The sequence below is a fragment of the Phyllostomus discolor genome, chromosome 14 (genome assembly GCF_004126475.2).
Source record: "Phyllostomus discolor isolate MPI-MPIP mPhyDis1 chromosome 14, mPhyDis1.pri.v3, whole genome shotgun sequence".
NCBI lineage: Eukaryota > Metazoa > Chordata > Mammalia > Chiroptera > Phyllostomidae > Phyllostomus > Phyllostomus discolor.
The window spans coordinates 29388193-29412771 of NC_040916.2; the positions used below are offsets into that span (position 1 = coordinate 29388193).

General features: G+C 62.7%; 1 protein-coding gene across 1 annotated transcript; it reads left to right on the plus strand.

The window, feature by feature from the left end:
- Positions 1 to 1420: 1420 nt before the first annotated feature.
- On the plus strand, positions 1421 to 11951 carry TLCD4 (TLC domain containing 4). Its single transcript, XM_028503426.2, has 6 exons — positions 1421 to 1586; positions 2402 to 2491; positions 4184 to 4242; positions 6228 to 6322; positions 7608 to 7681; positions 11415 to 11951. The coding sequence occupies exons 1-6, from the start codon at positions 1432 to 1434 to the stop codon at positions 11731 to 11733; spliced, it is 792 nt and encodes a 263-aa protein (XP_028359227.1). The 5' UTR covers positions 1421 to 1431; the 3' UTR covers positions 11734 to 11951.
- Positions 11952 to 24579: the final 12628 nt, after the last annotated feature.

A 24579-nucleotide genomic window follows, 5' to 3' on the forward strand; every position in this document is an offset into this window, starting at 1 on the left:
CGAGGTCACTCGCTCGCTCCGACCGGCCCTGTCTCAGGTGAGACGCCCCGCCCTCCCCGGGGTCCCCGACTCCGTCTTCCCCGTCTGTGCGCCCACGCGGCCTCAGACCCTGTCCGCCTGGCTCTCAGAGAACGTTACCACCCCTGCTCTGCCTCACTCAGGGAGCCCTGATGCTGGGTAACCCAGGCGCAGAGCGTCCCTTTACGTATTGTCTGGTTGATACTAAACCGGAAGACCACGAGGTGGAACCTCCAACACCCAGCAAACACACCCTTAAAAAGGCGAGTGAGCAGTGAGGTTGGTGGTCTCAGGGAGGAGGGCAGCATCGCGTTCCTGCCCAGCGCGCCCCGGGGAGGGGAGGGCAGGGTTCGTTACCCCGGCGGGCGCGCTGTCGGGGCGCCTGTGAGCGGCTGGTTCTGATTCCGAGCGAGGCCCGGCGGCCAGCGGGTGCGGGGCGGCGGGGGTGGCCCCGTTGACCCATTTCCTCTTCCTTTGAGCTCAGCTCTGTGCCCGGAGGAGCTGGAGGGCCGCGGCGTTCGCCGCAGCGAAGGCTTCCAGGTCCTGGTCTGGTCCACATGCCCCCGCGATCTCCGGGAGCCGGACGGAGCTCAGCCCCACAGGGCAGAGGGCATCCTTTGAGGGTGCCCGTATGCACATGGCCGTTCTTTTCGCTGGCTCTGTCCTTAGAAGCTGGAGCTCTTTTGTGAAAGTCTTTGAGTTCAGAGATGAAACGCTGGGGAAGACTTTGGGGTCAGGGACATGCGGGTTGCAGAGTTGTTGAACAGCTGAATCCTAATTTAGGCAGGGACACTGGTGTGGTTGTTTCCCAGGCGGTGTTCTTCTTCTTAGGGCCTAAATTTTGTTTTAAATGTTGTTTGTCCTACTGTGAAATTAGTTTTTATTATTCCATTTTTTGTTTGTTTAGCTATTGCAGATAATGTTAATTCTATTATGATTTTTGGCTTAATCATTTCTTAGAAATTATCTAGTCCCCTCTCATTTTATAAATGAGGAAATTGAGGCATAGAGAAATCAGGTGATCTGTCCTGAGTCTAGTTAAAAATACTACTAAACAAACATTTCAGTTATGGCACTAGAAATTCCTTCTCAATGTTAAGCCCTAAGACAGAAATAATTTTGAGTAGGATGATGTTAAATTGGTCTCCTGAAATTTATAACATTGAGATCTTTAAGACAACAGGTTGCCCCTCTTTTATTTTAAATACAAAATAAAGAGATTTGACAAATTGCCGACAAAGGCTTATAATTCTTACGGTTTCTTAGTATGCTTCCATTTGTGCTAGATCTCGAAGCACTAAAAACCCAATCACGTACTTTTTTAAAATTAGAAAAGCGAATTCAGGTTTCCGGGGAGCCACTGACGGCGACCTCCCGCCCTCGCTTCCCTCTGCAGGCGGGGGTGCGGGGGGCATGGACACCGCCGCCGGGCTGCCTGCCGGCGTGCTGCTGGCCAGCTTCTGCGTCTTCCAGCTGCTCTTCCACGTGCTGAGCTCCCGGTTCTCCGCGGCGGTGTCTCCGGGCTTCAGCCGCCTCAGCTTCGAGAAGAAGATCGAGTGGAACTCGAGGTAAAGCTCGGGGAAACGGAACGGGTTTCTTCCCGTTATTTAAAATATCTCCAAAAAGCATTCCATTTGGGATCTAAGAAAATCTAAGCTCAGTTGACCTCAGGAACACAAGAAAAGCAGGCAGACCTCACACAAGAAGGATTCCAACATTCCTTGCATTGAAGGCAGTGGGACAGCTTGGTTCAGCTCCCCGGGCGGCGGGGGGCGAGGGGGGCAGCCCGCGGCAGCTGCGGGGACGGGCCGCCCCGCGTGCCCCTCTGGAGCACCCCGGTGACCAGCGGGTGTCCTGCGCACGGGACGCAGAGATGAACAGCAGCGGGGCCAGCGGCAGCCTATATACAGCCTCGGCCGCTGAGCCCGGGCGGGGAAGGGGACGCGGAGCCAGGGGGAAGCGTGCCTCCCGCTCAGCGAACTTGGGAGCGCAGCCCGGAGCCTTCCAGAATTCCTCTTGTGCTCCGTGATTCTAGAGTAAAAATGCACTTTCGCTTTAAACAAAAATGAGTGGAAAGGGAGTCAGAGACCGCTGCTCCCGGGACCGTCAGCTGGACCCTCAGACGCGCTGCTGCTTCGGAGCCTCTGACCACTAGGCCACTCGGCAGGCTGCCAGCCAGAAACCTCCGACCTTACTGGTCCCGGAGCGAAGGGGTCCCGGGGTCTCCCCGTGGCGATTTCTCGTCCTTCGAGCTCTCAGACGAGCTCCGTTCCTGCCCTGAGTGGTTCCAGGTCCGACCGCTCCGGAACGTTGAACGTGTTGCCAGAATTCAAGTTCACTGCGAGGACTCTGACGTCTTCCTGTGTGTTTCCTTTCGTTCCAGGGTGGCGTCCACCTGCCACTCCCTGGTGGTCGGGACCTTAGGCCTGTACCTTTTCTTTTTCGATGAGGCAACCATCGCAGACCCGCTTTGGTAAGCTGCTTCTTTCCGATGCGGTCCGTGTGATCCGTGCCTCGATGTGAATGATTCATCAGGGCGTCTCCCACTGCGCTTCGAAACGGAGGCGTATTGACGGGGTGTGGTTTATTGAGACGCTTGTGTTCCGCCTTGCTGCCACAAGGTGCATTAACGGGATTTATTTTAGATTCGAATACGAACAGCGGGCCCCGTTGTGCCTCAGTGTCACCCCCGGTGTCCAGACGAGGGGAACAGGGACAAGGGGAGCACTTATACTGAGCTGGCGAGTGAGACCGAGCTGTCGCCACCCCTGTCCTGAGCAGCAGGGAGGGACGGTCACAGCCAGAGGGTCGTGTGAGGCTCTGACAGCCGACCCCCGTCACCTGGTGGCGGAGTGTGAAGGCGGGAGCGGAGGGCTCACGCGGGAGCAGTCCGGGTGTGCAGAGGCCGCCGGTGGGGAGCACCGGTGACAACCGGGCCCGGCAAAGACGGGGCCGCTCCTCAGGCGGTTCTTTCAGGGGACAGGGAAGCGTCAGCCCCTCGGGGGAAACGCCCCCCACGGCCTCCTGGCGCGTCCTGCGGGGGCTCAGCCCGCTCCCTTGGGGAGAGGAGGGGCGCTCCCAGAGAGCACCGCGGGGGCGCGGCGCCCCAGCCGCTCCGGAGCCCGCGAGGTGTGCCGCGCGCTGACCCCCGAGCGTGAGCTTACGCCCACTCTTGACACCTCCTCATCGGGGAGGCTTTTTCCAGAGTGAATCCATTTAGTGAGTTTGACTTTTGGGCCAAGTTTTATGTAAGCCCCTAAACAATGTCTAGCTTTTCCCTTTTCCTGTTTCCTTTTTATACAACCATGGCAGCCAACAGTACCAGTGCTTTTGGGAAGTGAATTTTATAACAAAGATTTGACGCATCGATCAGTTTTTGCCCTTATCAAACGTCGGCCCGTAGTGCTTGTCTGTAGCTTTGCATTCTCTCCAACGCCCCGGCCGACCCCGGCCCCGGCCGACCCCAGCCCCGCTCCCCCGGCCCCGCTCCCCCGGCCCAGGCTGGCCGAGCGAACCCGTGAGCCTCTCCCGCGTGCAGTGCCGCGGCGGCCGGCCCCGCTTCGGTGCCCGTCGCCAGAGGTGCTCGCTGTGACCCAGGTGACGAGGGGCCGGTAGTCCGTGTGCGCCCCTCGGGCCGAGTCCCCGTGTTGGCAGGGGGACGGCAGGACCTCGCCGTGTCTCCACGCGAGGCTGGGACGGCAGCACCCAGCGGCCCCGCCCCGGCCAGGCTGGATGTGGGACCCAGGGCAAGCCCCTCGGGTCCCCGGGTCAGCGACGACGAGGAGGAGAGTAAGGCACAGGCCAGAGGACGTCTTGAGGTTACTCGAGTCTCTGATGCAGGATAAGAAATAAAAAAGAAGTCAGCCTCCAAATTCCATTCAAGTCCGTTCTGAAACAAATCACATGAAAACACCTTTATAAACAGTTGTCTTTTGGTAAAACGATTTTCCTAAAACTTGCAGCTAATCAATCTAAGAAATGACGATTATTTGTGCACTTAGAGGTATTACTGTAGCTAACTCATTACTTGGTGCCAATGACAATTTATTGTTTGAGAATCTATGGGGAGCATTTTGGTTATATTTAAATCTCGATAGAAAAAAAGTAGCTGTCATCTGTAACCCATGTGCTAAAAAAAGGAACTTTTTTCCAAAAATATTTATAGGGGTAACTCATCGCTTGTGAAAGTGAATATTGCTATTGCTTCGGGCTACCTCATTTCCGGTATGTGGTATGTTTCTCACTGTCTCTTTTGAAACCACTCACGGAGTTACACGCAAGGAATACGCAGTCTGTGCTTTTGGGTGACTGGCCCGAGGAGAAGCGGTCGGGACCCACGCGGGGGGCTGCCGCCGCAGGACAGGGCGGGTCCCCAGCGGCGCGGCCCGGGGGCGGGGTCCAGCGTGGGGCGGGGCCTCCGTCCGGCTGGGGCTGCTCTTACCGGCGCCGGCCCCTCCCCGGCCCGGCCCGGGAGCCGGAGCCGCTCCTGCGGTTTCGGCCGAGGCGGCTCGCGCAGAGGCCCCCGATGACGTGTGCTCCCACGACCGCGGCGTATTGTTTGGGGAACGTTTGCAAAGGCTGTTCTAGCCGAGACCACTCCAGGTCCTGGAAGCTTCTATTCCACATCTCCCTGTGTGGTGCGCCCTCGGGTCGGGTGGGCCGGGAGGAGCCTTGGGTCCCGGAGGTGGGGGCGCGCGGGCGGGGGGCGGAGTCCGGCCTCTGCCGCTGAAGCGGCTCCGTGCAGGGGCCGGTCGGGCCGGCTCCACGAGCGGGAGAGATGGCGGAGCCACCGCGAGCACTGACTGGGGACCCCGTGTAACGGGGGGCAGACAGTGCAAGCGGCAACAGCAGAGCGGGAAGCGAGAGGGGTGCGGCGGCTGAGGAAGAGACTCAGACAGCTCCCCGCCCCCCGGAAGGGACGAGAAGTTAGACAGACTGACCACCGGGAGCGGGGGAGTCCCCCGGGGAAGAGGTGGGCCTCCGCGAAGAGGAGGAGGGGGAGGCTCGGGGATGATCTGGTGGCCCGGTTAAGAGAAGAGTGAGTCACGCGAACACAGTGAAAAACAGGCTCTCTGGGCCCCACACGCGGTCGCTGACCACGGTAGCACAGGATGCACGCCTCCCGCGCTGGCTCGGGGTGCCGCCCACGCAGGGAGCCCTCGGCACCCCGGGAGTCCCGGGTGGAGGGAGCTCGAGCGAGGTTTCCCAGATCAGACAGCAGCCCAGCACCCTTGCCAGGCAGAGCGGGGAGCGGACACCCCCTTTCTAAACCAGGAGGAGGAGGGGTGGACGCTCTGTGCTCTCTCTCCAGAGGGCGTTGCCGGTCACTGTCGCCGCGCCGGTGACCGGGTGAAGGCGGCCAGCGGGGTGGGGGGCCCTGAGTGCCCGTAGCGCCTCATTTTCCCGATTTCCCGGTTGTGGCATTTACTTCCTCGTTTAAAGTTGGCAATCCAGTGATTTTTTTCTCTTGCCAAATAATCACATTGGTGATTTTGTTTCACGTTTCACGAAAGAAGCCCCATGTCCTCTCAGCTCCGGCCCCACGAGGCCCGGGCCCCCTGGTCGCCACTCGGCCCCACCCCTCAGTGGCCCGCGTGCCCACGGGGCGGTGAGAGCCCCGGGGTGGGCGTGCTCAGAAGGTCCCGTTCTGTTCACGGAAACTCTGTTCGGAGCCGGGGAGTTGAGGTTCGGGACCTTTTAAAGAAAGAGTGATGCCGTGGCCTCTTCCGTTGTTTATCTTTTCAACAGTCATCCCTCCTGGCGGCCCCTCGCTATTTTGAATTAATATTTGATCACGTCCTGTGTTAATTTTTAAACACGTTTTGTTGAACTCGTGTTACAAATGAGTTGGTCGTCTCTTAACTTTGCTGCGACCACCTCATCTGTTTGAGTTACTGTAGGGCTGGCGGTCAGAACTCGAGCCTTACTTCAGAGTTAGTTGCTGCTCGGGAAGAGCATGTTCACTGTATGCAGACCCAGGAACGCGCGGTTCGCTCGCGCTTCCGGCAGCGTGCTGCCCCTGCTCAGTGCCCCAGGGGTCCTCGTGCCGGAGCGGGCCCCGCGTGCGGAGCGGGGGACACGGTTATGGGGGGGCGGCACGGGGTGGAACGGCGGGCCCCGGGCGCCCGGGGAGAGCTGGCAGAGGGCTGGATGCACTCGGACGCGGCACCTTCCCCCGGTGCTCGCCCCACCGACCTCTCCGCCCACAGACTTGCTGGCCCTGCTGCTGTACTGGAAGGCGATCGGAGACAAGTACTTCGTGGTTCACCACTGCACGGCCCTGTACGCCTTCGCCTTCATCCTGGTGCGTGCCGGGGCCGCTCTCGGCGGGGGCGGCCGGGGCGCGGGGTGGACAGACGCGCAAACACACGGGCCTCAGCTGCCTGGGACCAAGTCCAGACGCAGCCGGGCCCCCCTCCTGACGGGGTCCCTTGTCCGCTGACAAAAGCGAGAGCTTCACTTGGGTGTGCGTGTTGGGGTGTTTATTTGCATTCATGGCCATTTTTTAGGCCATTTTTAGGCCCTTTGAGAAAGGCAGACGGCCCCATTTTTTTTTTTAATTTCCACCTAAAACCTGTGGGATCACGTAGCTATTGAAACTGGCCTGTCCTCCTGGGTGCACTTATGGTTAGGTCCAGCCCTCGCCATGCGGGTGGGGACGCTGCTCTGGGCAGACGTGGGAACCCCGCCCCGGCCAGACGGGAGCGGGGACTTCCCCCGGACTTTGCTGACAGGGGGTTCCAAGGTTCGCAGCTTATTTATGTGAAGATGCTGGTGCAGGTCAGTCCCACCCCTTCAACAGCATCCCCCTCAGGGGTGTTTCAGAGGGGTTCTCCAGTCCGGGGGGTTGGGGTAAGGAGGGGCGAGCTTCACGGAGCGGGAAGACTCCCGAATGCCCTCCCCCGCCCGCGCCCGTGGGGTGAGCGCCAGGGCCCTGGGAGTGGGCAGGTGATGCGGCGCCCACGCGGGCACGCAGGAGGCAGGGCAAGGCAGCCCAGCGGTGCGCACCACCTGGCGCACAGGGGCCTTGCGCTGAGGGGTCCGGGCGCGACGGAACACGCAACACTCAGGGGACTATTGTAAAGGCCCGCAGGTCCCTGCCCCAGCGAGTCAGCAGCGACGCCGCGGCAGCGCGGGGCACGAGAGACGGCCGCGGTGCCGCCTGCTACGTTTCCGGCCTGAATGTGGGTGTCCGTAAACAGACCCTGAGTCTGCAGCAACGCAGGGCTTGGGGGGTGGAACGCCCTCTAGGTCGGCCTCCCCGGAGACCGCGCGCACCACACCCGAGTGTTCCGGTAGCGTGCACGCGGCCGCCGATGCTGTTCGCTTAATTGCTGCGTTCAGCGTGAGGCGGCGGCCTGGGATCTGTTTGTGCAAGTGCACAGTGTGCGCCCGCTTGCCCACGAGTGTGCGGCACGCTCCTGCCCCAGCGGCGCTTCTGAGTTCTGCTCGAGAAGCGGCTCCGTGTCGCGGACTCGGCTGGTGTTGGTGTGGGTGGTGACTTCGCGCTGGGGGACCGCGGAAGGTTTCCCGGCGCCGGGAAGCCGGCGGGAACGTGCCCCTGACCTTGCCTCTCCTGTCCTCCCCAGACCCGCGGCATGCTGCAGCGCGTCGGGAACTTCCGCCTGCTCGCCGAGCTCTCCAGCCCCTTCGTGAACCAGCGGTAGGTCCCGGCGCGGCCCCCGCGCGCCCCCACCGATCGTTTCCCCAGGGCCCGAGGCTCCTGCGCAAGGCCCAGCCGAGTGGCGAGTGGCGGGAGGCGCTGTCCCCTGCGGCGCTGTGGCCCCTCTTCGCTCTCTGGCGCCCCCCCCCCCCCCCCCCGTGTCCTTTCGGCCCTTCCGCCCTTTCAGACCGGCACCCTCCGCGGGCGGTGGAACAAGTCCAGGGGTCAAATGCAGCGACGTCCACCCGGAGCCCGTCTCATGGCCTCTGTGCTGGCTGCCGCGGCCGGTCACCCCGCTGTCCTCCCGCCTGCTCCCTCACGTCCCGACGCCACGCACCCCTGGGCCCGGTCTTTCCCGGAGCCCGTCCGCCTGCCCCGTAAGGGGCAGCCCCTCCAAGGCTGGCGGCCCGGACCACCCCCCCCCCCGGGCCCTGACCGGCTCCAGGCTTCTTCCCGGGCGAGCGCTCCTGGCGGAGTTTCCGCTCTCACCTGGCCGCTCACTTCGGGCCGTGCGCTGTGCAGGGATTTCAGAATCAGAGCAACTGGAGGGGCATCAGCGGGCCGCGTCCTCACTCTGACCTCTCATGGGCTGGGGTTGCTTTCTGCACGGGAAGAGCGTGCGGAGCACCTGTTACCTGCTCTGGCCCAGCGCCCTGTCCCCCCAGGCGGCAGCACGGGCTCCACCTGTCTGGGTCGGAGTGCCCCCCTCCCCCCACCCGCGTGTGTCTCCCTGCTGAGAGTCTCCCGTGTGGCGCATCAGCCGGCCCCCGTGGCGCTCCGAGGTCCCTCCTGTCTGTCCCACTGCCTCCCCATCTGTGCCACGTGGCCGTTGTTGTTGTTGTTGTAGAAGGCTCTCCTGGACGGGGTTGAGGGGGGCGGCGTCCCGCAAACCAGGCTCTCGGGCGTCCCCCGCCTGTTTTTACGGACGTCGCCGCACCTGACCCTGGAGTTGTTCCGCCGCCCGCGGAACAACCCCATCCGTCTCATCTGTTTACCACGGCTACTCCCCCACCCCGGGGGGGACCCCACTCGCTGTGACGGACAGCGGGGAGCAGGCACAGCCCGCCTCTGGGTGTCCCTGCCCCCTGCCCCTGGTCCTGTCCCTGGTCATCTCGCTTCTCTGTCATCCTCTGTGGCGGGCGCCCCGAACACGGGCAGGAGTGAGCGTGGCCCCTGTCCCATAGGGTAACCACCGGCCCTTTCCCGCCTGTGGCGTGGAGAGCCCTCCGCATGGTGGTCCCGCCTCTTCTGCTGCGCTCCCCCTCGCACACCTCTCCTCACGCCTGCCTGCCTGCCTGCCTGCCACGGGCGGGAAAGGCCCCCCGGGCCCCCCACCATTCTCCGGGACCCCACCCAGGCCGGGTGCCCCCTCCCTGCAGAGCCGCCTCTCTCCGGCCGGGTGGGCGCGCCTGCCCTGCACTCCCCCACCGCGGCCTGCCTGCGGGCGCGCCGAGGGGACGCACACGTGTCCTTGCAAGCCCCGGCTCTCCCGCCCGCCCGCCCGCCCTCGGGCTCCGCACCTCAGCAGAGGAGGAGGCTGTGGTGGGAGGCCCGTTCCCCGGAGCTGCGGCCCCGGACCCCCGGGTCTGCAGAGCACTGTCCGCCCGACAGGCACGCTTCTGTGCCGGGAGCGTCGCAGGCCACTCGAGGGTCAGCCGCGGCCGGGGCGCCTCGGGGTGTCCCGGCAACAGTGCAGCACGCCCCCCCTCCGCCCCACCTGGAGCTCGTCCAGGGTCGCGCACAAAGGTCCAGTGTGTGTTCCCAGCGACACTCGTTAAAATTCTCTCCATTCCTCTGGCGCTCACAGTGCCCGCACTGCCCCCCGCCCCCCGCCGGCCCCTGCAGCCTTGCGGGGCCCTGCCTGTGCTCCTGCCTGTGCTCCTCCACTCCCGCCAGCGTGGCCCTGCGGGGGGGTGTTCCTCCCCCGCACCCCCGCCCCCGCCCTCTTCCCTCACGGTTCCTCTCTCTCTCCACCTGCCAGCGCTCCCCGGCCCCTTCCCAGCATGCATCGGGGCAGATGAGACCGGCCAGCCGGGCGGGGGCATGAAAACACCCGAGACGGTTCCCACAGTTTGTGGACCCGGGGTCGTGAGGACCGCACCACGGGGCCCCCCAGGAAAGGGCATCGAGAGGCTCAGTCCCGTCGGGAGGGTAGGGGGGAAGCGCCAACAGACCCCAGGCCCGCTCCCCTCCGCGGGGCCGAGGGAGGCGGCACGCGGCGACCCCGCCGCCCGACCTGTCCTGCCTGGCTCTCCAGGACGTGGGGGGGGGGCGAGCACGCCCACCCCCCGCCGGGGGCTGGGAGACCCTCACGTGGCCGGTCTGCTGTGCTGGGGCGAGAGGCCCAGTTAGGGGAGGAGGCGTGGGGCCCGACGCAGCCGGTGGCCCTCCTGACGCGAGGGGGGAAGCAAGGCCGGGTCTGCGAGCGTGTTTCCACTTTGAGAGGGACCGGCGCGAGGGTGGGAGACGGCGTGGGGACTGCGTGGGGGCCTCCTGGGGCGGCTAGAGGGCACGGCCCGCAGCGTGCAGGTGACCGCCTTCCCGGGGACCCGGGGAGTGTGTGGGGAGCGGGCTGGGGACCCACCCGGCTCTCCTGGGGGCCTCGGGGTGGGATGGCGGGGAGGGGCCGGCCGGGGTGACCGAGTCCATCGGGACCCTGGAGGAGGCCGGGGGCCAGGTGGGGGAAGCAGGTGGTGTCCCGGGGCTGCGGTCTCGGGGGGCAGGGGAGGTGGGCGTGCAGCGGCCCCCCGGTCCGTGCCGGAGCAGCAGCGGTGAGTCCGGCAGAGAGGCGTGGCGGGAGAGCGGAGCCGCAGAGGCCTGGGGGCGGAGCTCCAGGGCAGGACGAGACAGCCCGGGTCCCGCGGTCCCCAGGAGCTCGGGTCTGTGGGGCACGGCCCGGGAACCGGCGACAGAGGCCGGAGGGGAGTCAGGCGGCAGAGTTACCTGCCTTAGACAGGCCACCGGGTCGAGGCTGGGACGGATCCACCGTGCGGGTCCCAGCGGTGGCAGGGTTCTCTTGCAGGGGGTCTCGGCCCACTGCAGGGGTCGGAAGGACGGCAGGCGTGTCTGCGAGCGGTGGGGAGACCGGGGACGGAGCACTCGGGGAACGGAGGGGAAGGGTGGTCTGTGGAGGGGGACCGGGCGGAGCAGGGGAAGGGGGCTGGGGCGTGGTGGGCCGGAGCCCCAGTGGGGCGGCCGAGAGCCCGAGCAGGAAGGGGCCGCCCGGGCACAGGGTGGGGGCAGGGGTGGCCCGAGGAGGCGCCGGAGGCCGTGGGCCCTGGGTTCGGGGACTTTGAGGTCACAGCCCAGAACTGCGTCGCCCACTGGGCTGCGGCTGTCGGCCCAGGTTTGGGCCCCTGGGAGCCGCCTCCGCGGGCGGCGGTGTCCCTCCCGTGCAGCCCCGTCCTGCCGTCTGCCCCGCACTTCCTTGCCCTCTGGCACCGAGACAGGCCCTGGCTCTGCGGGGGGGGGGGGGGGGGGGGGGGCGCAGCCACTGGTCCCGGGGTTGGCCGGGATCCTGTGGGGGAGAGCGGGGCCGGCAGGGGCCCGGGGCCGGCCCCGGGGGTCCCAGCGCCAGCGGGTGCCCGCCCATGCACGCCACGCCCGCAACTGCTTGGCCTCTTCGTCCGAATCCTCGGGGGGTGCTCGCTGAGTTCTAAAGACTAAAAACGCAACTGAAAGGGGCGAACCCCCAGAAAGGCAGAGTAAGTGTGACGCCTCTTCCCTTCCGCAGGTGGTTCCTCGAGACGCTGCAGTACCCCAAGTTCTCCAGGGCCAACGTGCTCAACGGCGTGCTCATGACGGCCGTGTTCTTCCTCGCCCGCGTCGCCGCCATGCCGCCCATGTACCACCTCATGTACTCGGTGGTGGGCACCGAGGCCTACGCGCGGCTCGGCCCCACCGTCCAGGCCAGCTGGGCGGCCTCCTGCCTGGTGCTGGACGTGATGAACATCACGTGGATGGTCAAGATTTCCAGGGGCTGCCTCAAGGTCCTCTCGCTCCTCCGGGACCAGAAGGCCAGCGGCCGCCTGCAGAACGGGAAGCTGGACTGAGGGCCCGGGCAGTGGCCCCGCCCGCCTGCCCACACCGCACCTGCTGCCGCCCGCGGTGTGTGCCCGTCCCTCGAGTCGCCGGGGCCTCCGGGCCTCTTCTGTCAGCCCCGCCTTCGGAAAAGGGAAACCCAAACTCGGACTCCCGTCCCAGGGTCCGCCTTGCGACCTCCTGCTGCATCGTGAGCGTGGGCAGACCCGCAAGGGCTCAATAAAAGGGTGCGCGCCAGCCCGTCGCCGGCGTCGGCGTCTCTCTCCGGAGGGGCGGGGTGCCCGTGAGGCCGGAGAGCGGCCCCGTCTGAGGTCGCAGCCGGCCCCGGCACGGTGCCACGCTGCGCTCCTTGCCCGCGATGGCTGCGCGGGGCTCAGTTCCTAAATTGCCGGAATGTTCTTTTTCTGAGGCTGTTGCAGTGCTGCGTTTTTCGTTCAGATGCGCTGCCCCCCGTTGGCGAGGAAGCCTCCCCCTCCCACGGGCACATTTGGTCAGTCGGTCACTTTGGTCACGGGAAGCACGGCCGGCGTGTTGGCGTTCTGCAGACTTCGCGGTGCTGCCGCTGCCGCGTTCCAAGTCCTCCCGAATGGTCCCCTTTTACTTCACAGTCAGGGTTGGGACAGGCCTTGAGGGCCCCCGGGCAGGTGACGTCCTCCCGGGGAAGTGCGCTCCAGAGGACTCCCCGGGCTGGGGGGGGGAGGGGGCCTCGCTGGGGAGGAGCCCCCCGACACTGCCCCTCGGCTTCCCCGGCGGTTCTTCTGTGAAAAACACGTCCTTCCTGCTCCTAAAGCGCGCCCTGAGCTCACAGCCCAGCGCCCTCGGCCCCAGAGTCTAACGTAGCGAGTCTACCGCACTCCTCAGGCGGGCCTTGATGGGATGAGCCCAGCGTCACAAAACATCAGTAATTCACATTTTAGTCCGAGTTTACCCTCACGCTTGCTTTAGTTAGCACTTTGAAATTTCTGTTTATCCTGAAGGACAGGAAGAACGCCATCACTTAACCCAGGTGTGCTGACCACCCGGGTTGCCGTCCCCCGCGCCGACCGGTGGCTGGGGACTTGGTTCCTGGCTTGCCGGTGTGTGTGCTCGCTGTGGTTCCGCCAGCCCGGCGGTGGGGTCACAGCTGTGAGGGCCCTCCTGTTTTCCTCAAGGACTTGACCTTAACGATGACGGTCCTTACCGACGGAAAACAAACGTAGTTTAACCGGCGGTGAGTGCTTGAATTTAACTGAACTCAAACCAAAAGATCCCTTTACTTCCTTGTTTCACCTCGTTTTCACAGGTCGGGTCGGGAAGGTGCAGGGAGGCTGGCTGGGTATTTCAAGCCTTTTGATTTGATTCGCTTTGATTTGACTTGATTGGGCTGCCCAGCGCAGACAGAGCCCGCGGAAGCTTGAGAACTTGTAAAGAAGGCAGTGGAAACCTCAGCCAGTGACCAGATGACAAAACGAGGTTGACTGGCGTCTCCTAGGTACACTTACTTTTGAAAGACTTAATTAAAGTCACGTAATAATACAGGTACCTGGTTTTAAAGCTACTGACACGACACAGCTAATTTGTTCCCAAGTTGGCTGCCTCCCACGGCCAGCGCTTACCGGCGTGTGTGGGCGGGCACGGGGGGCGGGGGGGGGGGCCCAGCAGAAGCGGCGGTTTTACCTCCGTGTCCTGCTCTTTGGCAAGAAAAGTGGCTTTCAAAAAGGGAGACGTGTATGCTAGAAAACTATTTTGGAAATTAGTTCCTTTAGAGAGAAAGAGAACTCAGCGGAAGTATCTTTGACGCCGAACATCTCCGTGGTTCCGGAGCACGGAGGTCCGGCCGCCACCACCGGGAGGTGGAGCGGGCTCCTGGCAGCGGCTGTTTCGTGCAGGAAACGTCCTTCTGCCCCCACAGCAGCCCTGGGCTCCGCTCAGGACCCAGGCGCAGTGACGACGCACGAGTCCTGCAGGCATGTTTCTCAGGCCTGTAGGCAGCCGCTGTCATTTCGGCGGGCTTCGCGACAGCCAGCCCGGCAGCCGGATTTGACCTCCCAAGTGGGTTCCACGCGTGTCTCCAGCCACAGCCCCTCGGTGGCGGGGGAGGCGCCGGCCCACCGCTGTGCCGCGTGAGTCGGAGCTTCGCCGGGGCGGCGTGGCCGTCCGCACCTGCTGCTGGTGGCCCCTGCGGTGACGGGCGGGGCGCCGCCGGGCGCGCGGGTCCCCCAGCGAGGAACTTTTCACACCTCGCACGACAAACTGTTTGCTAGAATGTTGCATATGAAGTATTTTGACTATGTGGGTTAATTTCAATGATTCTACTTGGCACTCTGATTTTAATGACTTCTGTTCAAATATTTATAGAAAATAAAAGCAAATTGGTATACATTTTCAAGCAACTCTATTTTTGGACAAAAGGTTAGTTACAACCTGTAGCCGTGAAGATGCTCTTCGAATGTGTCATCGTCTAGAAAACAACAATTCTGACAAAATCTCGAAAACGCATGCAAATCAACTAGATAGCACGCAACCCCGTAGATTCTGCATTCGGCAGCTCGTTGTATTTGGGAGAACTTAAAAATTACGAGCCTGAGTTTCCAGGGTTTGCGCTCTTGTGTCTAACATATTTTTTAACAAGTATTTGCGCTCACCGACAACTCAGAATGGAGTTTGTGTCCGTGCAGAGACACCACCAGCTCCTGCTTAAACGGTGTCTGCAAACCCGCGGGAAGTGCGAACGCCGTCTCTCCTCCTCCGGTTTCCCGGGTCGACTCCGTTTCCCGGGGACTGGCCCCGTGTTGTGCACGGTCCCCGGAGACCGGTCGTCTGCCGGCGTGACCAGACCGCCTGGGCGCCGGCCACGCCGTTGGTTATCATGTGTTCGGGAACACTCTTCTCTCTCGTGGAGAAACACGGGGGAGACGTGTGTTGTGATACCCGTGTTTGCTGGTTCATCTCTAAGGGACACGAGCACGCCCCCAGAGCCACGATGACAGTAAGTGTTTGCCCGAGCCTCGGGTCTGGGTCCCTCTGAACTCCAGGGCCGGGTGTCCCTGCGCGTCGATGGGGGCGGCCTGCGTGCTGGAAGTCACCGGAAGGGCCGTGCGGGTGTGACGCCCTCAGTCACGCCTCACGGAGGGCCGTGCGTTGACGTGTTCTGGGTCCCGAAGCAGCACTCCAGTGGCCCGTCGGGACTGTGGCTCCATGTGTCTGCACGGGGCCGGCCCGCAGGGCAGGGACACCCTCCTGTGTCCGAGGCCGTGGCCCGGACCTTGCCAGCCTTACCCACACCTGGCCCACGGCAGCCCTCGAAAGCTGCCGGGAGCGAGTCCCGGCAGGGGACCTGATGCAGGGGGACAAAGCAGCTGGTGGCCCCCAGGAGTGAGAGCCCCGCATCCCTCCCTCCATCTAGGGGTCACTCCCCTGAGCCCTCCTGCTCATGCCCCAACCACAGTGTCAACGCCTCCCTGCCTGCCTGGCGCTGACGCCTTTCTGTGTCGCCTTTTGAGGCCTCCCTGCACCTGTAAGCTTCCTGGTCTCCTGTTTTTCCATTGAAAAAAAAAAAAAACAATTGCAGGAAGTTTAAGCAGCGATCAGACAACCCGTAATTTATTAAGAGGCTGTAGGAAGCCATTTAGCATTAATGACGCTCGTTTCCAGCAGGAAGCAAAGCTAATAATGCCATGGTTTTATGGAGACACCGCCGTGGCTTCTCTTTCTTCTTGAACCGGTTTGGCCACACGGGCGTCACAACGTGCTTTCCCGGGGGAGCCGCCACCGTAGGTGCGTCATCACCCCCGGGTGGCCCTCCTGGGGCCCCGGGTCGCAGGGTGCGTGCTGTTGTGAGGGCGCGAGGAGGCCAGGCCGGTGGGCGGCGGCATGGGAGGGCCCCGCTGTTCATCCAGCCTACTTCTGGGCACATTCTCCTGAAAACACGTTTGCCGGCAAATTCGGGGTTTCCGGGGTCCGACCTCCGGAGATTGGAGCCCAGGCCCCTCCTGGCCCAGCCCTCAAACTGCCTCCACCAGCCCCGATGGGGTGGTCCCCGCACCGGAAGGTGCACTGGACAGTGGTGAGGAGGGCGGGCAGGTGGGCGGCTGCTGCGGGGACGGCGGGGTGCGGTGGGGAAGGTTTACCCCGGTGTCCCCGGCGGCGCCGACAGGTGCCACGGCGGGCCCTGCACTGAAGACCCAAACCCACGAGGACTATCTGTGAATCTCCAAGATACAGACGCGATACCTCTGGCCGCAAGCTCACCCGTGTCACCTGCACCCTAACTTCTGTCGTGTCTTTATGCAGTTCCGGAACTAAGTGTGCACTAAGGCATTCGCCGTGTCTGGGTTAATGGAGCCTGAAAATGCCACCAAATAAAATGTGCGACGTGCTTTCATTTCTTGCTCGGTCGGCTTCTAGTTTGGTACGTCTGCTTTTCACTAACCGAAGTTTTGCACAAAGACTCTTGCTAACTTGTAACCAGAATCCATTATGAAATTTTGGGGCAATTATTAGGACTTGTCATAATTTCAGACGTAGATTTCATTTGAGAAAGTTACTTGAAAACTGGGGTCAGTGCAATAGCTGGAGTGGTAGCTACACCTTTCCTCCTGAGACTGCATACTTTAGTGTTTAACCGTCATAAAGATGTTGGAAGTCTTTCAAAATAAATTCAACGTTTTTGAGACCATGCCTTCTAATTTATTTCCAGAAGCCTGGAGAATTTTTGCTCTCTTTACAAAAATGTGAGCCTTGGTAATTTAGAAATTAGTGTTACTCAGACTTACTAGCAATTAAAACAACAGTTTGGTATTTATTTTGGTTTCTGGTTGTGCTTTATGTGGCAGGACGAACCAAGACCTTCAGGTAGTTCCCTTAACACTTTGAAGTGTGTGTGTGTGTGTGTGTGTTGGTGCGTGGGCCTCCTTGAAGCACGTACAAGCTCAAAGCAAGGATCTGCGTGTTAGGCAAGGTCAGCATGGCTGCGCCATGGCAATTTACGTTACTGTGCACCCTCAGGGTGTGCATAAAGTCAACGTCCTATATATAAACCATCCTTCAGCCCAGCCACACTAATGTGGTGCAAGGCTTTGCATTTTGTGAAAAAGATAAAGCAGAACCACAGTTACGTAGCGCGGAGGTCTGAGCCTGCCCGTGCACGCTCTGACAGTGATCAGTGAGCGATGGGTGATGGAAGTCACTGTCCTCAGATCCTGTGGGCTGTCCTCGCACCCGGATCCTGAAGTCAACGCGTGCCTCTCTCGACCGGTTCGTGCCCTCCCTCCCCCGAGGCCCCAGCCCCGGACCGCAGGCCGGTGCCCGTCCCAGCGGTGCCTGCGCTGGGAGGGATGGTGCTGACTGACCAAGCGGCCCTCGGGGACCCAGGGGAACCCTGACGGCCCGGTCACCATCTCCTCCCGTCCGTGTCCCGGGCTCCATGGCGGCCTGGTTCCCGCCCAGCGTCTGGGTCGTGCTCCTGCCCTCGGGTCGCCGCGGTCTGGGTCCCGGTGCTGGTGTCAGAACCTGCCGAGGTGGGAAGGGGCGCTCCGCCCGGTGTGGGGCGCCCTCGGCAGAGTCAGGGCTGCGGGCCACAGCCGGGACTGGGCTGAGGGCTGAGCATGCCCCGTGGAGGGATGGCGGGGCCTCGGCGCCGGAACACCAGGTCCCATTCCCTGTCAGGGTCCGGACGCAGGGGACACGGCCAGAGGCCTCTGCGTGGCCCCTCCCCATGGTCACGCACCCCACCCTTTCGGGGGTCCTGGCAGGTGCACACTGTTGGGGACACGGCAAACTGGCATAGCCGCCGGGTCTGGTCCAGCGACTGGCGGGCGGCCTGCATTTAGGGTGCACGGGCCTCTGTCCTTCCGAGCCCTGGGGGCCACGTTGTCCTTCCCCAGCCGTCCGGTCATGTGACCGCGTCAGCATGAGACTCTGTGCACAGAGCTGGCGCAGTGGGGCTGTGGCTGGGTGGCGGGCGGCGTTCTCTCACGCACGGGGCAGGCGGTGCTGGGAGAGACGGGAATTTGGGAAGAATGACACGGAACAGCAAGGACCAGGGACCTCGGGGAACGGGAACAATGAGGTAAGAACTCGTGGTGTACGCGTCACGTTGCATTCTGGGCGCGGCACCCGGAGTGCGACCCCTGTGCCTGGCGCTCGAACGTTCGTCTGTTCTGCACCGAAACTCAGTGTGTGCGTCGCCCAGCGGGCGCCCCTGCAGGTCCACGTCTGCCACTGGCTGGGTGCGTGTGTGCAGGGCTGCGTGCTCGCTGCCCACCCGGGCCCTTTCCGGAGGCAGGGCGGGGCGGCCGCGGGGTCGGAGCGGGTCCTGCCCGGCGCCTGGCCCGTGGGACAGTGGCTCAGCCTGGGCCAGGGACCCCAAACCCGGCCCTGCCGACCGTGACGCTTCCGGGGGTGACGCGAGTGGCCCGGCAGGACGGCCACGCCGGCGTTGGGTGGAATGAGCCGTTTCCAGGGGTCGCGTGAGGCGGGCGGGAAGGACGAGTGCATGGTGTGTGGGTGCTGCGGGGATGGGCGGGCTGAGCCACGCGTGTGGGAAAGAGCCAGGCTCTGGGGAGCCCCCGAGGACCGCCGAGAAGCGTCGCTGTCTCCGCGTCCCCGATTTCGTCTCTGCGAGATGATGTGTGAGGGTCTCCGAGGTCCCCCTCTCCCACCCCGCTCGGGAGAGCATGGGTTTGAAACGGGCACAGGCCAGCAGGGAGGGTGAGGGGCGCCCGCAGCTTCGTCCCTGGTTGGAACGACCTCCGAGGGGGGATCAGCGTTTGGGGACCGCGAGGACGGTGCAGGCCGGGGACGGACACCGGGCCAGCCCAGGTTCCAGTTCTGGCTGCGCCGTGGCCCACTGGCCCGCCCAGGCCAGCGCTGTCCCTCTGCTGGCCCTTGTCCCTCTGAGAAGCGGGTAAGTGGACGGCCCTTTCCTTCCAAGTCCCAGCATTCTGTGGTCACAGCAATTCGGATCCAGCCCTGAATCCCTGCCAGACGCAACTCTGGAGCCCGGGTGTTGTGCCCTGGCCGGGTGGCACAGTGGTTAGAGCGTCATCCAGAGGCGCCAAGGTTGAGGGTTCGATCTCCAGCCAGGGCACGTGCAGGAACCAACCCACGAGTGCCCGAGGAATCGGAGCAACAAATCAGTGGTTCTCTCTCCCCACCCCCTTCCACTCCCTCCCTCCCCCTGTCTCTGTGCAGCCAACACATGGAGCGCTGGCGGCAGCCGCGTGAGTGTTCGGAGGCGGCTGGACTTGTGTGACTCCGACTGGGACTCCGTGCCCTTGGGTCAGGCCCTGGCTCCTGTCTCCTTCTGCCTGCCCTGCAAGGGGAGATGGTATCTGTCACAGACCCAGAGCGTCGCCAAAGAGGCTGACTGCCCCCACGTCATTAGGGGAGAGCGATAAGGTTTAATGAGGTACTTTCCCACCACACTGGAGGCCAAGTGGACTTTTGAAATACTCTGCCGGGTGTTAACCTTTGGAAGATGTAAACAGCCAAACATGGAACCCGTTTGCTTTTTTTCCCCCTTTCCCTTTCTTTCTCTCTTTCTTTCTCTCTCGCTCTCTCTTTTCTTTCCTCCTTCCTTCCTTCCTATCCTTCCTTCCTTCTTCCTTCCCCTCCCTCCGTCCCTCCTTCCCCCCTTCCCCTCTCTGACTCTGAGGGCACATGTACTAACACTGGGCACAGTGAGAAACCCGGAGTTAGGGCAGAAGCAGCTGCAGGAGAGTGCCTGGGCGGGCCTGCTTGGTTCTCTAGAAACGTTATAGGAAGGCTGTGAGCCTGACGTAGGCTCTTAAAGTTAAAGAGATTTTTAAATGTGAATTGTATTTTCACCACAGAAGTAGAGCCTGACTATTGTAACGAAAGAGCCAGAAATAGGATCGATGATCTGGCCACACAAAAACGACCGTGGTTCATTTTTCAATGTTTCCTTGTTGCAACTTTTTCTGTGCATTTTTCTGGCCCCCGCCCAAGCTGTGAAGACAGTCGCGGTGTAGGACTGGCGTCTCTCGGCAGCTCACAGACAGTCGGTGGGCTGGGGCAGCGCCGGTGACGGGCCCGGTGGGGGGACCACGGGGCAGCTTCATTTCTGTGACGAGAGGGGGTGGTGGGGGGCCCCGCCGCTGCCTCTCCCACTCTAGGACTCCACACCTGTGATCGTCTGCACTTTCCCGCCAGGTGTGGCCCTGGGCCTAGACTCGGACAGAGCCCCCTGCCCGCAGCCCGGAGCGGCCCGTCGGCCCCTGCACCCCCGGGGGCGTCAGCCAGCTGGCCGGAGCAGTGTCTTGCTGTGACCGGTCCCAGTGGCAAATGTCCTCAGGATCTGAGGGACGGTGGCGGTCTGCTCTCTGTCTCGGACCACGCCCCGGGGAAGCCACGCCCGCTGTGTCTGGCCGGCGGTGGACAGCTTCTCCACGTCTGACGTGAAAAATTGTGGAAAACACCTGCCTCTGAGAACCGACCTGCGAACAGTGCAGGGCCCTCATCAGGGCCCTCGCTTAGAAAACCAGCCATAAAATTAGCACAGTGAGCCCGTTCAGTGCGGTAAACTACTTGAATAGCCGCTCTCGGGTCCGCGTGCAACGAGATGCACTCACGCCAGCCGCATCCTCTTTTCCTCTCCTTGCACCGACGGACAGCGGCAGGCCGAGCTTCCGGCTGCACACAGCTCGCCTCCCGAAGGGTGGGCGGTTTCTCCGGTTCTGTTAACGTCCCCGCACAGGGGCCAGTCGGTGCCGTGTGACGACACGAGAAACCTGCAGCTTCTTCTCGCCGTGGTGCGTTGTCACCACACGAACATCCAGCAGGAGCGAGGCCAACGGAGTTCAGATTCCAGTTTCCGAGTGGAGGGCGCACTCAGCTCAAGCTCAGAGAGAGAAGGAGGCGCATGAAGTTGCGACAAACGCACTAACCTGCCCTCCCCGACTCTCCTTCAGCAACCCGGTGAGGTGCACCGGGAGTCACACACACGCCCGGGTCCTGGTGGTCCGTCCAGCAGCGTCGGCTCCTGTGACCACCACACCAGCCGGGAGAAAGAGTGTTTCTCTGTGACCGAAAGTGCCCCAGCCCCCCGCCCCCCGAAACTGCCCTGCCTTCTTCCACACAGTCTGGTCTTTCCGTTTAAGTCGCAAGTCCCCAACGCGCTGAAGTGTCAGAAAAACGAGAGAAAAAGGAAAGAGACACTTCTCCAGTGATCAGGAATCACACAGCCACATGGAGAAACCTGTTTCCTCATTTCTTCACTTTAATTGCCGAGGCTACATTGATGCCTACCACTGCTCTTCCTCCAGGCGACTTTGTCACTTTTTTTAATGATTCACGTTGACCTGAATAGTAAGCACAACGTAATGCCCCAGCCACACATTCCGGCGGAAACGTGACAGATGGCTAGCCAGGCCGGGTCAGGCCCGAGTCGGGTCCCGTTTCAGCTTGGGGACGTAAGCACCGCAGGGACTGACCTCCCCCCGGCCTGCTGGGTGACCTCCACACACCTCACGACAGACCGTGGGGGGGGTCAGCTGTCGCAATTTAAAGCCCGGTTTCCTTTGTGCGTAAGAGAGTGAGTGGAGGGGCAGCAGCGGGCCACTATTGCTCCAACGTGAGAAGTTCCCGTAAAGGTGACGACCGTATATGCTATGTGGCACCTGATTGTGACATGAGTCATTACACGTTTGTATATCACACCCCTTGGGCTCTCCTGGTGAAACCGTGGGAGCGATCTCATGCTCGCTTTGCTGGTTCACCTTTGCCTTCGTCAGTGTGAGTGTGCTCCAGGTGGCACTCTTGTTGCTCCATCCCGATGTGTGCCAACATGCTCTGGGGCAACCGCCTGGCGGGAACCGGGGGGGAAGGGAACACAGGCGGCCGCCGGAACCCTGCCCCCCCGGCGGTCTGAGTTCTCTCTCCCCCCGTGCAGACCGAAGACCGGGGCCTCTGGGGCGCGGGGGGCGTGGCTCTCACCTCTGGGCCCCCCACTCAGCCCCCAGAGCCACGCCGCGGCCAGCACACTGCGGCCAGCACAGGAACCCTCCAGACAAGACCTGCCGCCGGCTCCCTGGAGTTCGGGTCCCCTGAGCAAGCTGGCATTCAGGCCTCTCCTGTTCTCGGTTCTCCGTGGGGCTTGGAGGCGTTTTTACCTCCCTCGTGTCTTTACATGATGACCGTCCCCACGAGGCCCCGCTCAGCTCAGCATGAGGCTTCCCGGCTCTTCCCGGCGGCCGCACGTCACGCTCCCGACACGCGTACAGCCGTGTGGTCTCCACGCTTCGCTCCGCGGCGGGGGTGGGGGCCTCAGATTTCAGAGCAGAGTCGAGAGTGTAATTCTACACCCTGTACCCCGATCAAGCGAGTAGAAGCGTGAAAACAGCTGCCTTCTGGACCGAGCGCTTGCAACCGCAGGGGAGAGGTTTAAACACGTCGGGGAAGCGCCCGTTCGGCCGTTCAGAAAGGCCGTGTGTCTACGTAACACTGTTCCAGTGAACCACACAGGTGCCGGGGGGAGTGGTGTGGCCGGGGTAGGGGGAGAGACACAGAGAGAGAGCGTGTTCCGTGTAGAACTCACCCACATGTTTAGACACCCGTTCTACATTTAAACACGGAGGGTTTCCGGTCGCCCGTGAATACAAGAAGGTACATCGCGCAAAGCTGGGCTTTCGGTGTTTGACACGCAGCTGCCACTTGCAGAGCAGGAGGCTGCCCCTCTGCCGGCCGTGCAGCGGCCGCACGGGCACGCCTCCCCACGCCAGGGCACAGGGCCCCGGCCGGGGACTTGGGGGCCCTGGGCTCGTGCCGCCTGAAAAGACGCCAGCATTGCATTGGCGTCTTTTATGCGAACGTGCCGCGTGGAGTGGGAGGAGCAGGGGAGGAAAACCCTCGGGGACAGGGAGAGCGAGGACGCGGCCCGCTGACGGGAAAGCATGAGACGGGGGGTGTGCCTGGGTCCGTTGCCCGGACGCCCCGCTGCCGCTCTCCTGCTTCCGCTGGTCCACGCCCACCACGTCGACCGGGTTTGGGAGATTGCAAGCAAGGCATGAACAACCTGATTTTCTACGGGCTGTATTTCATAAATCAGTCAAGCGACCAAATCCGTATTTTCCTACCATTGTAGGACTAACATCGGGCTTCAAACTCAGGCGAAAGAACCTGGTGCTGTTTTAAACAGAAAATGCATTCTCGTGTTCACCAAGCTCTTCAGCAGCCGGTCAGGCGCCTGTCTGCTGCCGTTTTGGAGAGAACGCAGAGCAGCTGCAGCGATGCCTGCCATTGAACAAACCGGCCGCAGCAGGGACCACGGAGTTGAAACAGGGCTGCGTCCTCCCGGCTGCGAGCAGAGGGGCGCTCTCGCGGACTCGGGGTCCCTGACCTCCCCGGGTCCTCCGAGGGCCTTCCTCCTGCAGCCTGGCTGGCCAGACGCCCTGCTGTTCCGGGCAGCTGATGCTATCTCCCGTTTAAAATCCCTCTTTCGCCACAGAGGGAGCTGGCTCAGTCTCACAGCCCGCCTCCTGGGTCTGACTTCTGCGGGTCAGTGACAGCAGCCCCGGCAGCCTCCCAGTCCCTCCCCCGTCACTCAGATGTTCTCTCTCTGTCTCTCTCCCCGTCTCTGTCTCTCTCGGGGGGGGGGGGGCGGGAGAACGAGAGGGAGAGGAACATCGATCGGGTGCCTGTCCCACCTGCCGGACAGAGGTGTTGAACCCCGGCAACCCAGGCGGGTGCCCGATGGGGACTCCAACCTGTGCCCTTTGGATTTTCTGGGAGATGCCCAGCCCACCGAGGCCCAGCCCTTGGGGCTCAAACTGTTATTTCTGACACAAACAAAAACTATGGCCACCCCCCCCCACCTCCACCCCGGACCAGGCCACCTACTTTTAGGGGGAGGGCGGCTGCAAAACTTTCAATGTGCTACTAAAAATTTTTTTAAAAAAGTTTTAAACAACAGAAGTTTCTGGCCAAGCCCAACAGGCTGGCGGACAGAAGTGTGGCAGAGGACCGCTGTGACCTCGCTCAGGAGGTCAAAGCCGAACTAGGTGGACGGATAATCGTCACCCTGTCACTGTTGCTCACACCCTTCACCTTTGCTGTGGGTTCAAGGACCATCATTTCATTGATGAAGCGTCGAGAGTCCCACTGTCTTGCATGTGCCGAATTTCACAAACTAAACAATATTTAAGAGCTGGCGTCTGCTGACTTTACCCACTTGATGGTGCTCCCCCCCCCACCCCCAGTCAGCAGGCCTGTCCCCCGCGGAAGGCAGGGGACCAATGGGCACCTTGGCTCAAAACTGCCTGCAAGGTCCGAGCCACCGCGGTGACATCCTGAGATGCCAGGGCCGGCAGGTCCAACCTCCCCTCTGGCACCGGATAAGGGGAAGGGGCCCTGGGCAGGGGCTGCTCCAGGTCCGGCTCAGCCTCCGGGGTGGTGCGTGCCCGGCGGCCTGGGTCACGAGGAGCACCCCGTCTGCACCCCCTCGCCTAGCCCAGCCGTGAGCCCGACCAGGGCCCACCGCCTGCTCTGGTGACTTCCCCGCTTGCTTTTCTTCCTAAGCCAGGTGGGTCCCTTCGCCCACGGGCTGGTGTGTGTTCAAGGTCAGGGCTGAGAGTGGGGAGGCTGTGCTGTGGGGCCGCCCTCCCGCAGGACAGCCACGGGCGCGGCGCTGCCCCGCGTCACCAGGCCCCCGGACGTCTGGCCCCCAGGGAAGTCCCCGGAGACACAGCCTCCCTGGGGCGCTGGGAAGCAGGCGCTCTGGCCGCTCTGGCTGACCTCCCGGCCCCTCCGCCCCGCCCGGCCTAGCCGGCCCCACGCTGCGGAGACTCGGGCTCCCCCCGGTGGCCAAGGGGCCGCGGTGCGGGGGCGGGGCCGGCGCGGGGGCGGGGCCGGCGGCGGAA

Bases quoted from the DNA above. Each gene is read 5' to 3' on its own strand.
- TLCD4 (XM_028503426.2), top strand. From the start codon at position 1,432: ATGGACACCGCCGCCGGGCTGCCTGCCGGCGTGCTGCTGGCCAGCTTC. The intron at 2,492-4,183 runs GTAAGCTGCTTC...AAATATTTATAG, and splicing joins ACCATCGCAGACCCGCTTTG to GGGTAACTCATCGCTTGTGA. The intron at 6,323-7,607 runs GTGCGTGCCGGG...TGTCCTCCCCAG, and splicing joins ACGCCTTCGCCTTCATCCTG to ACCCGCGGCATGCTGCAGCG.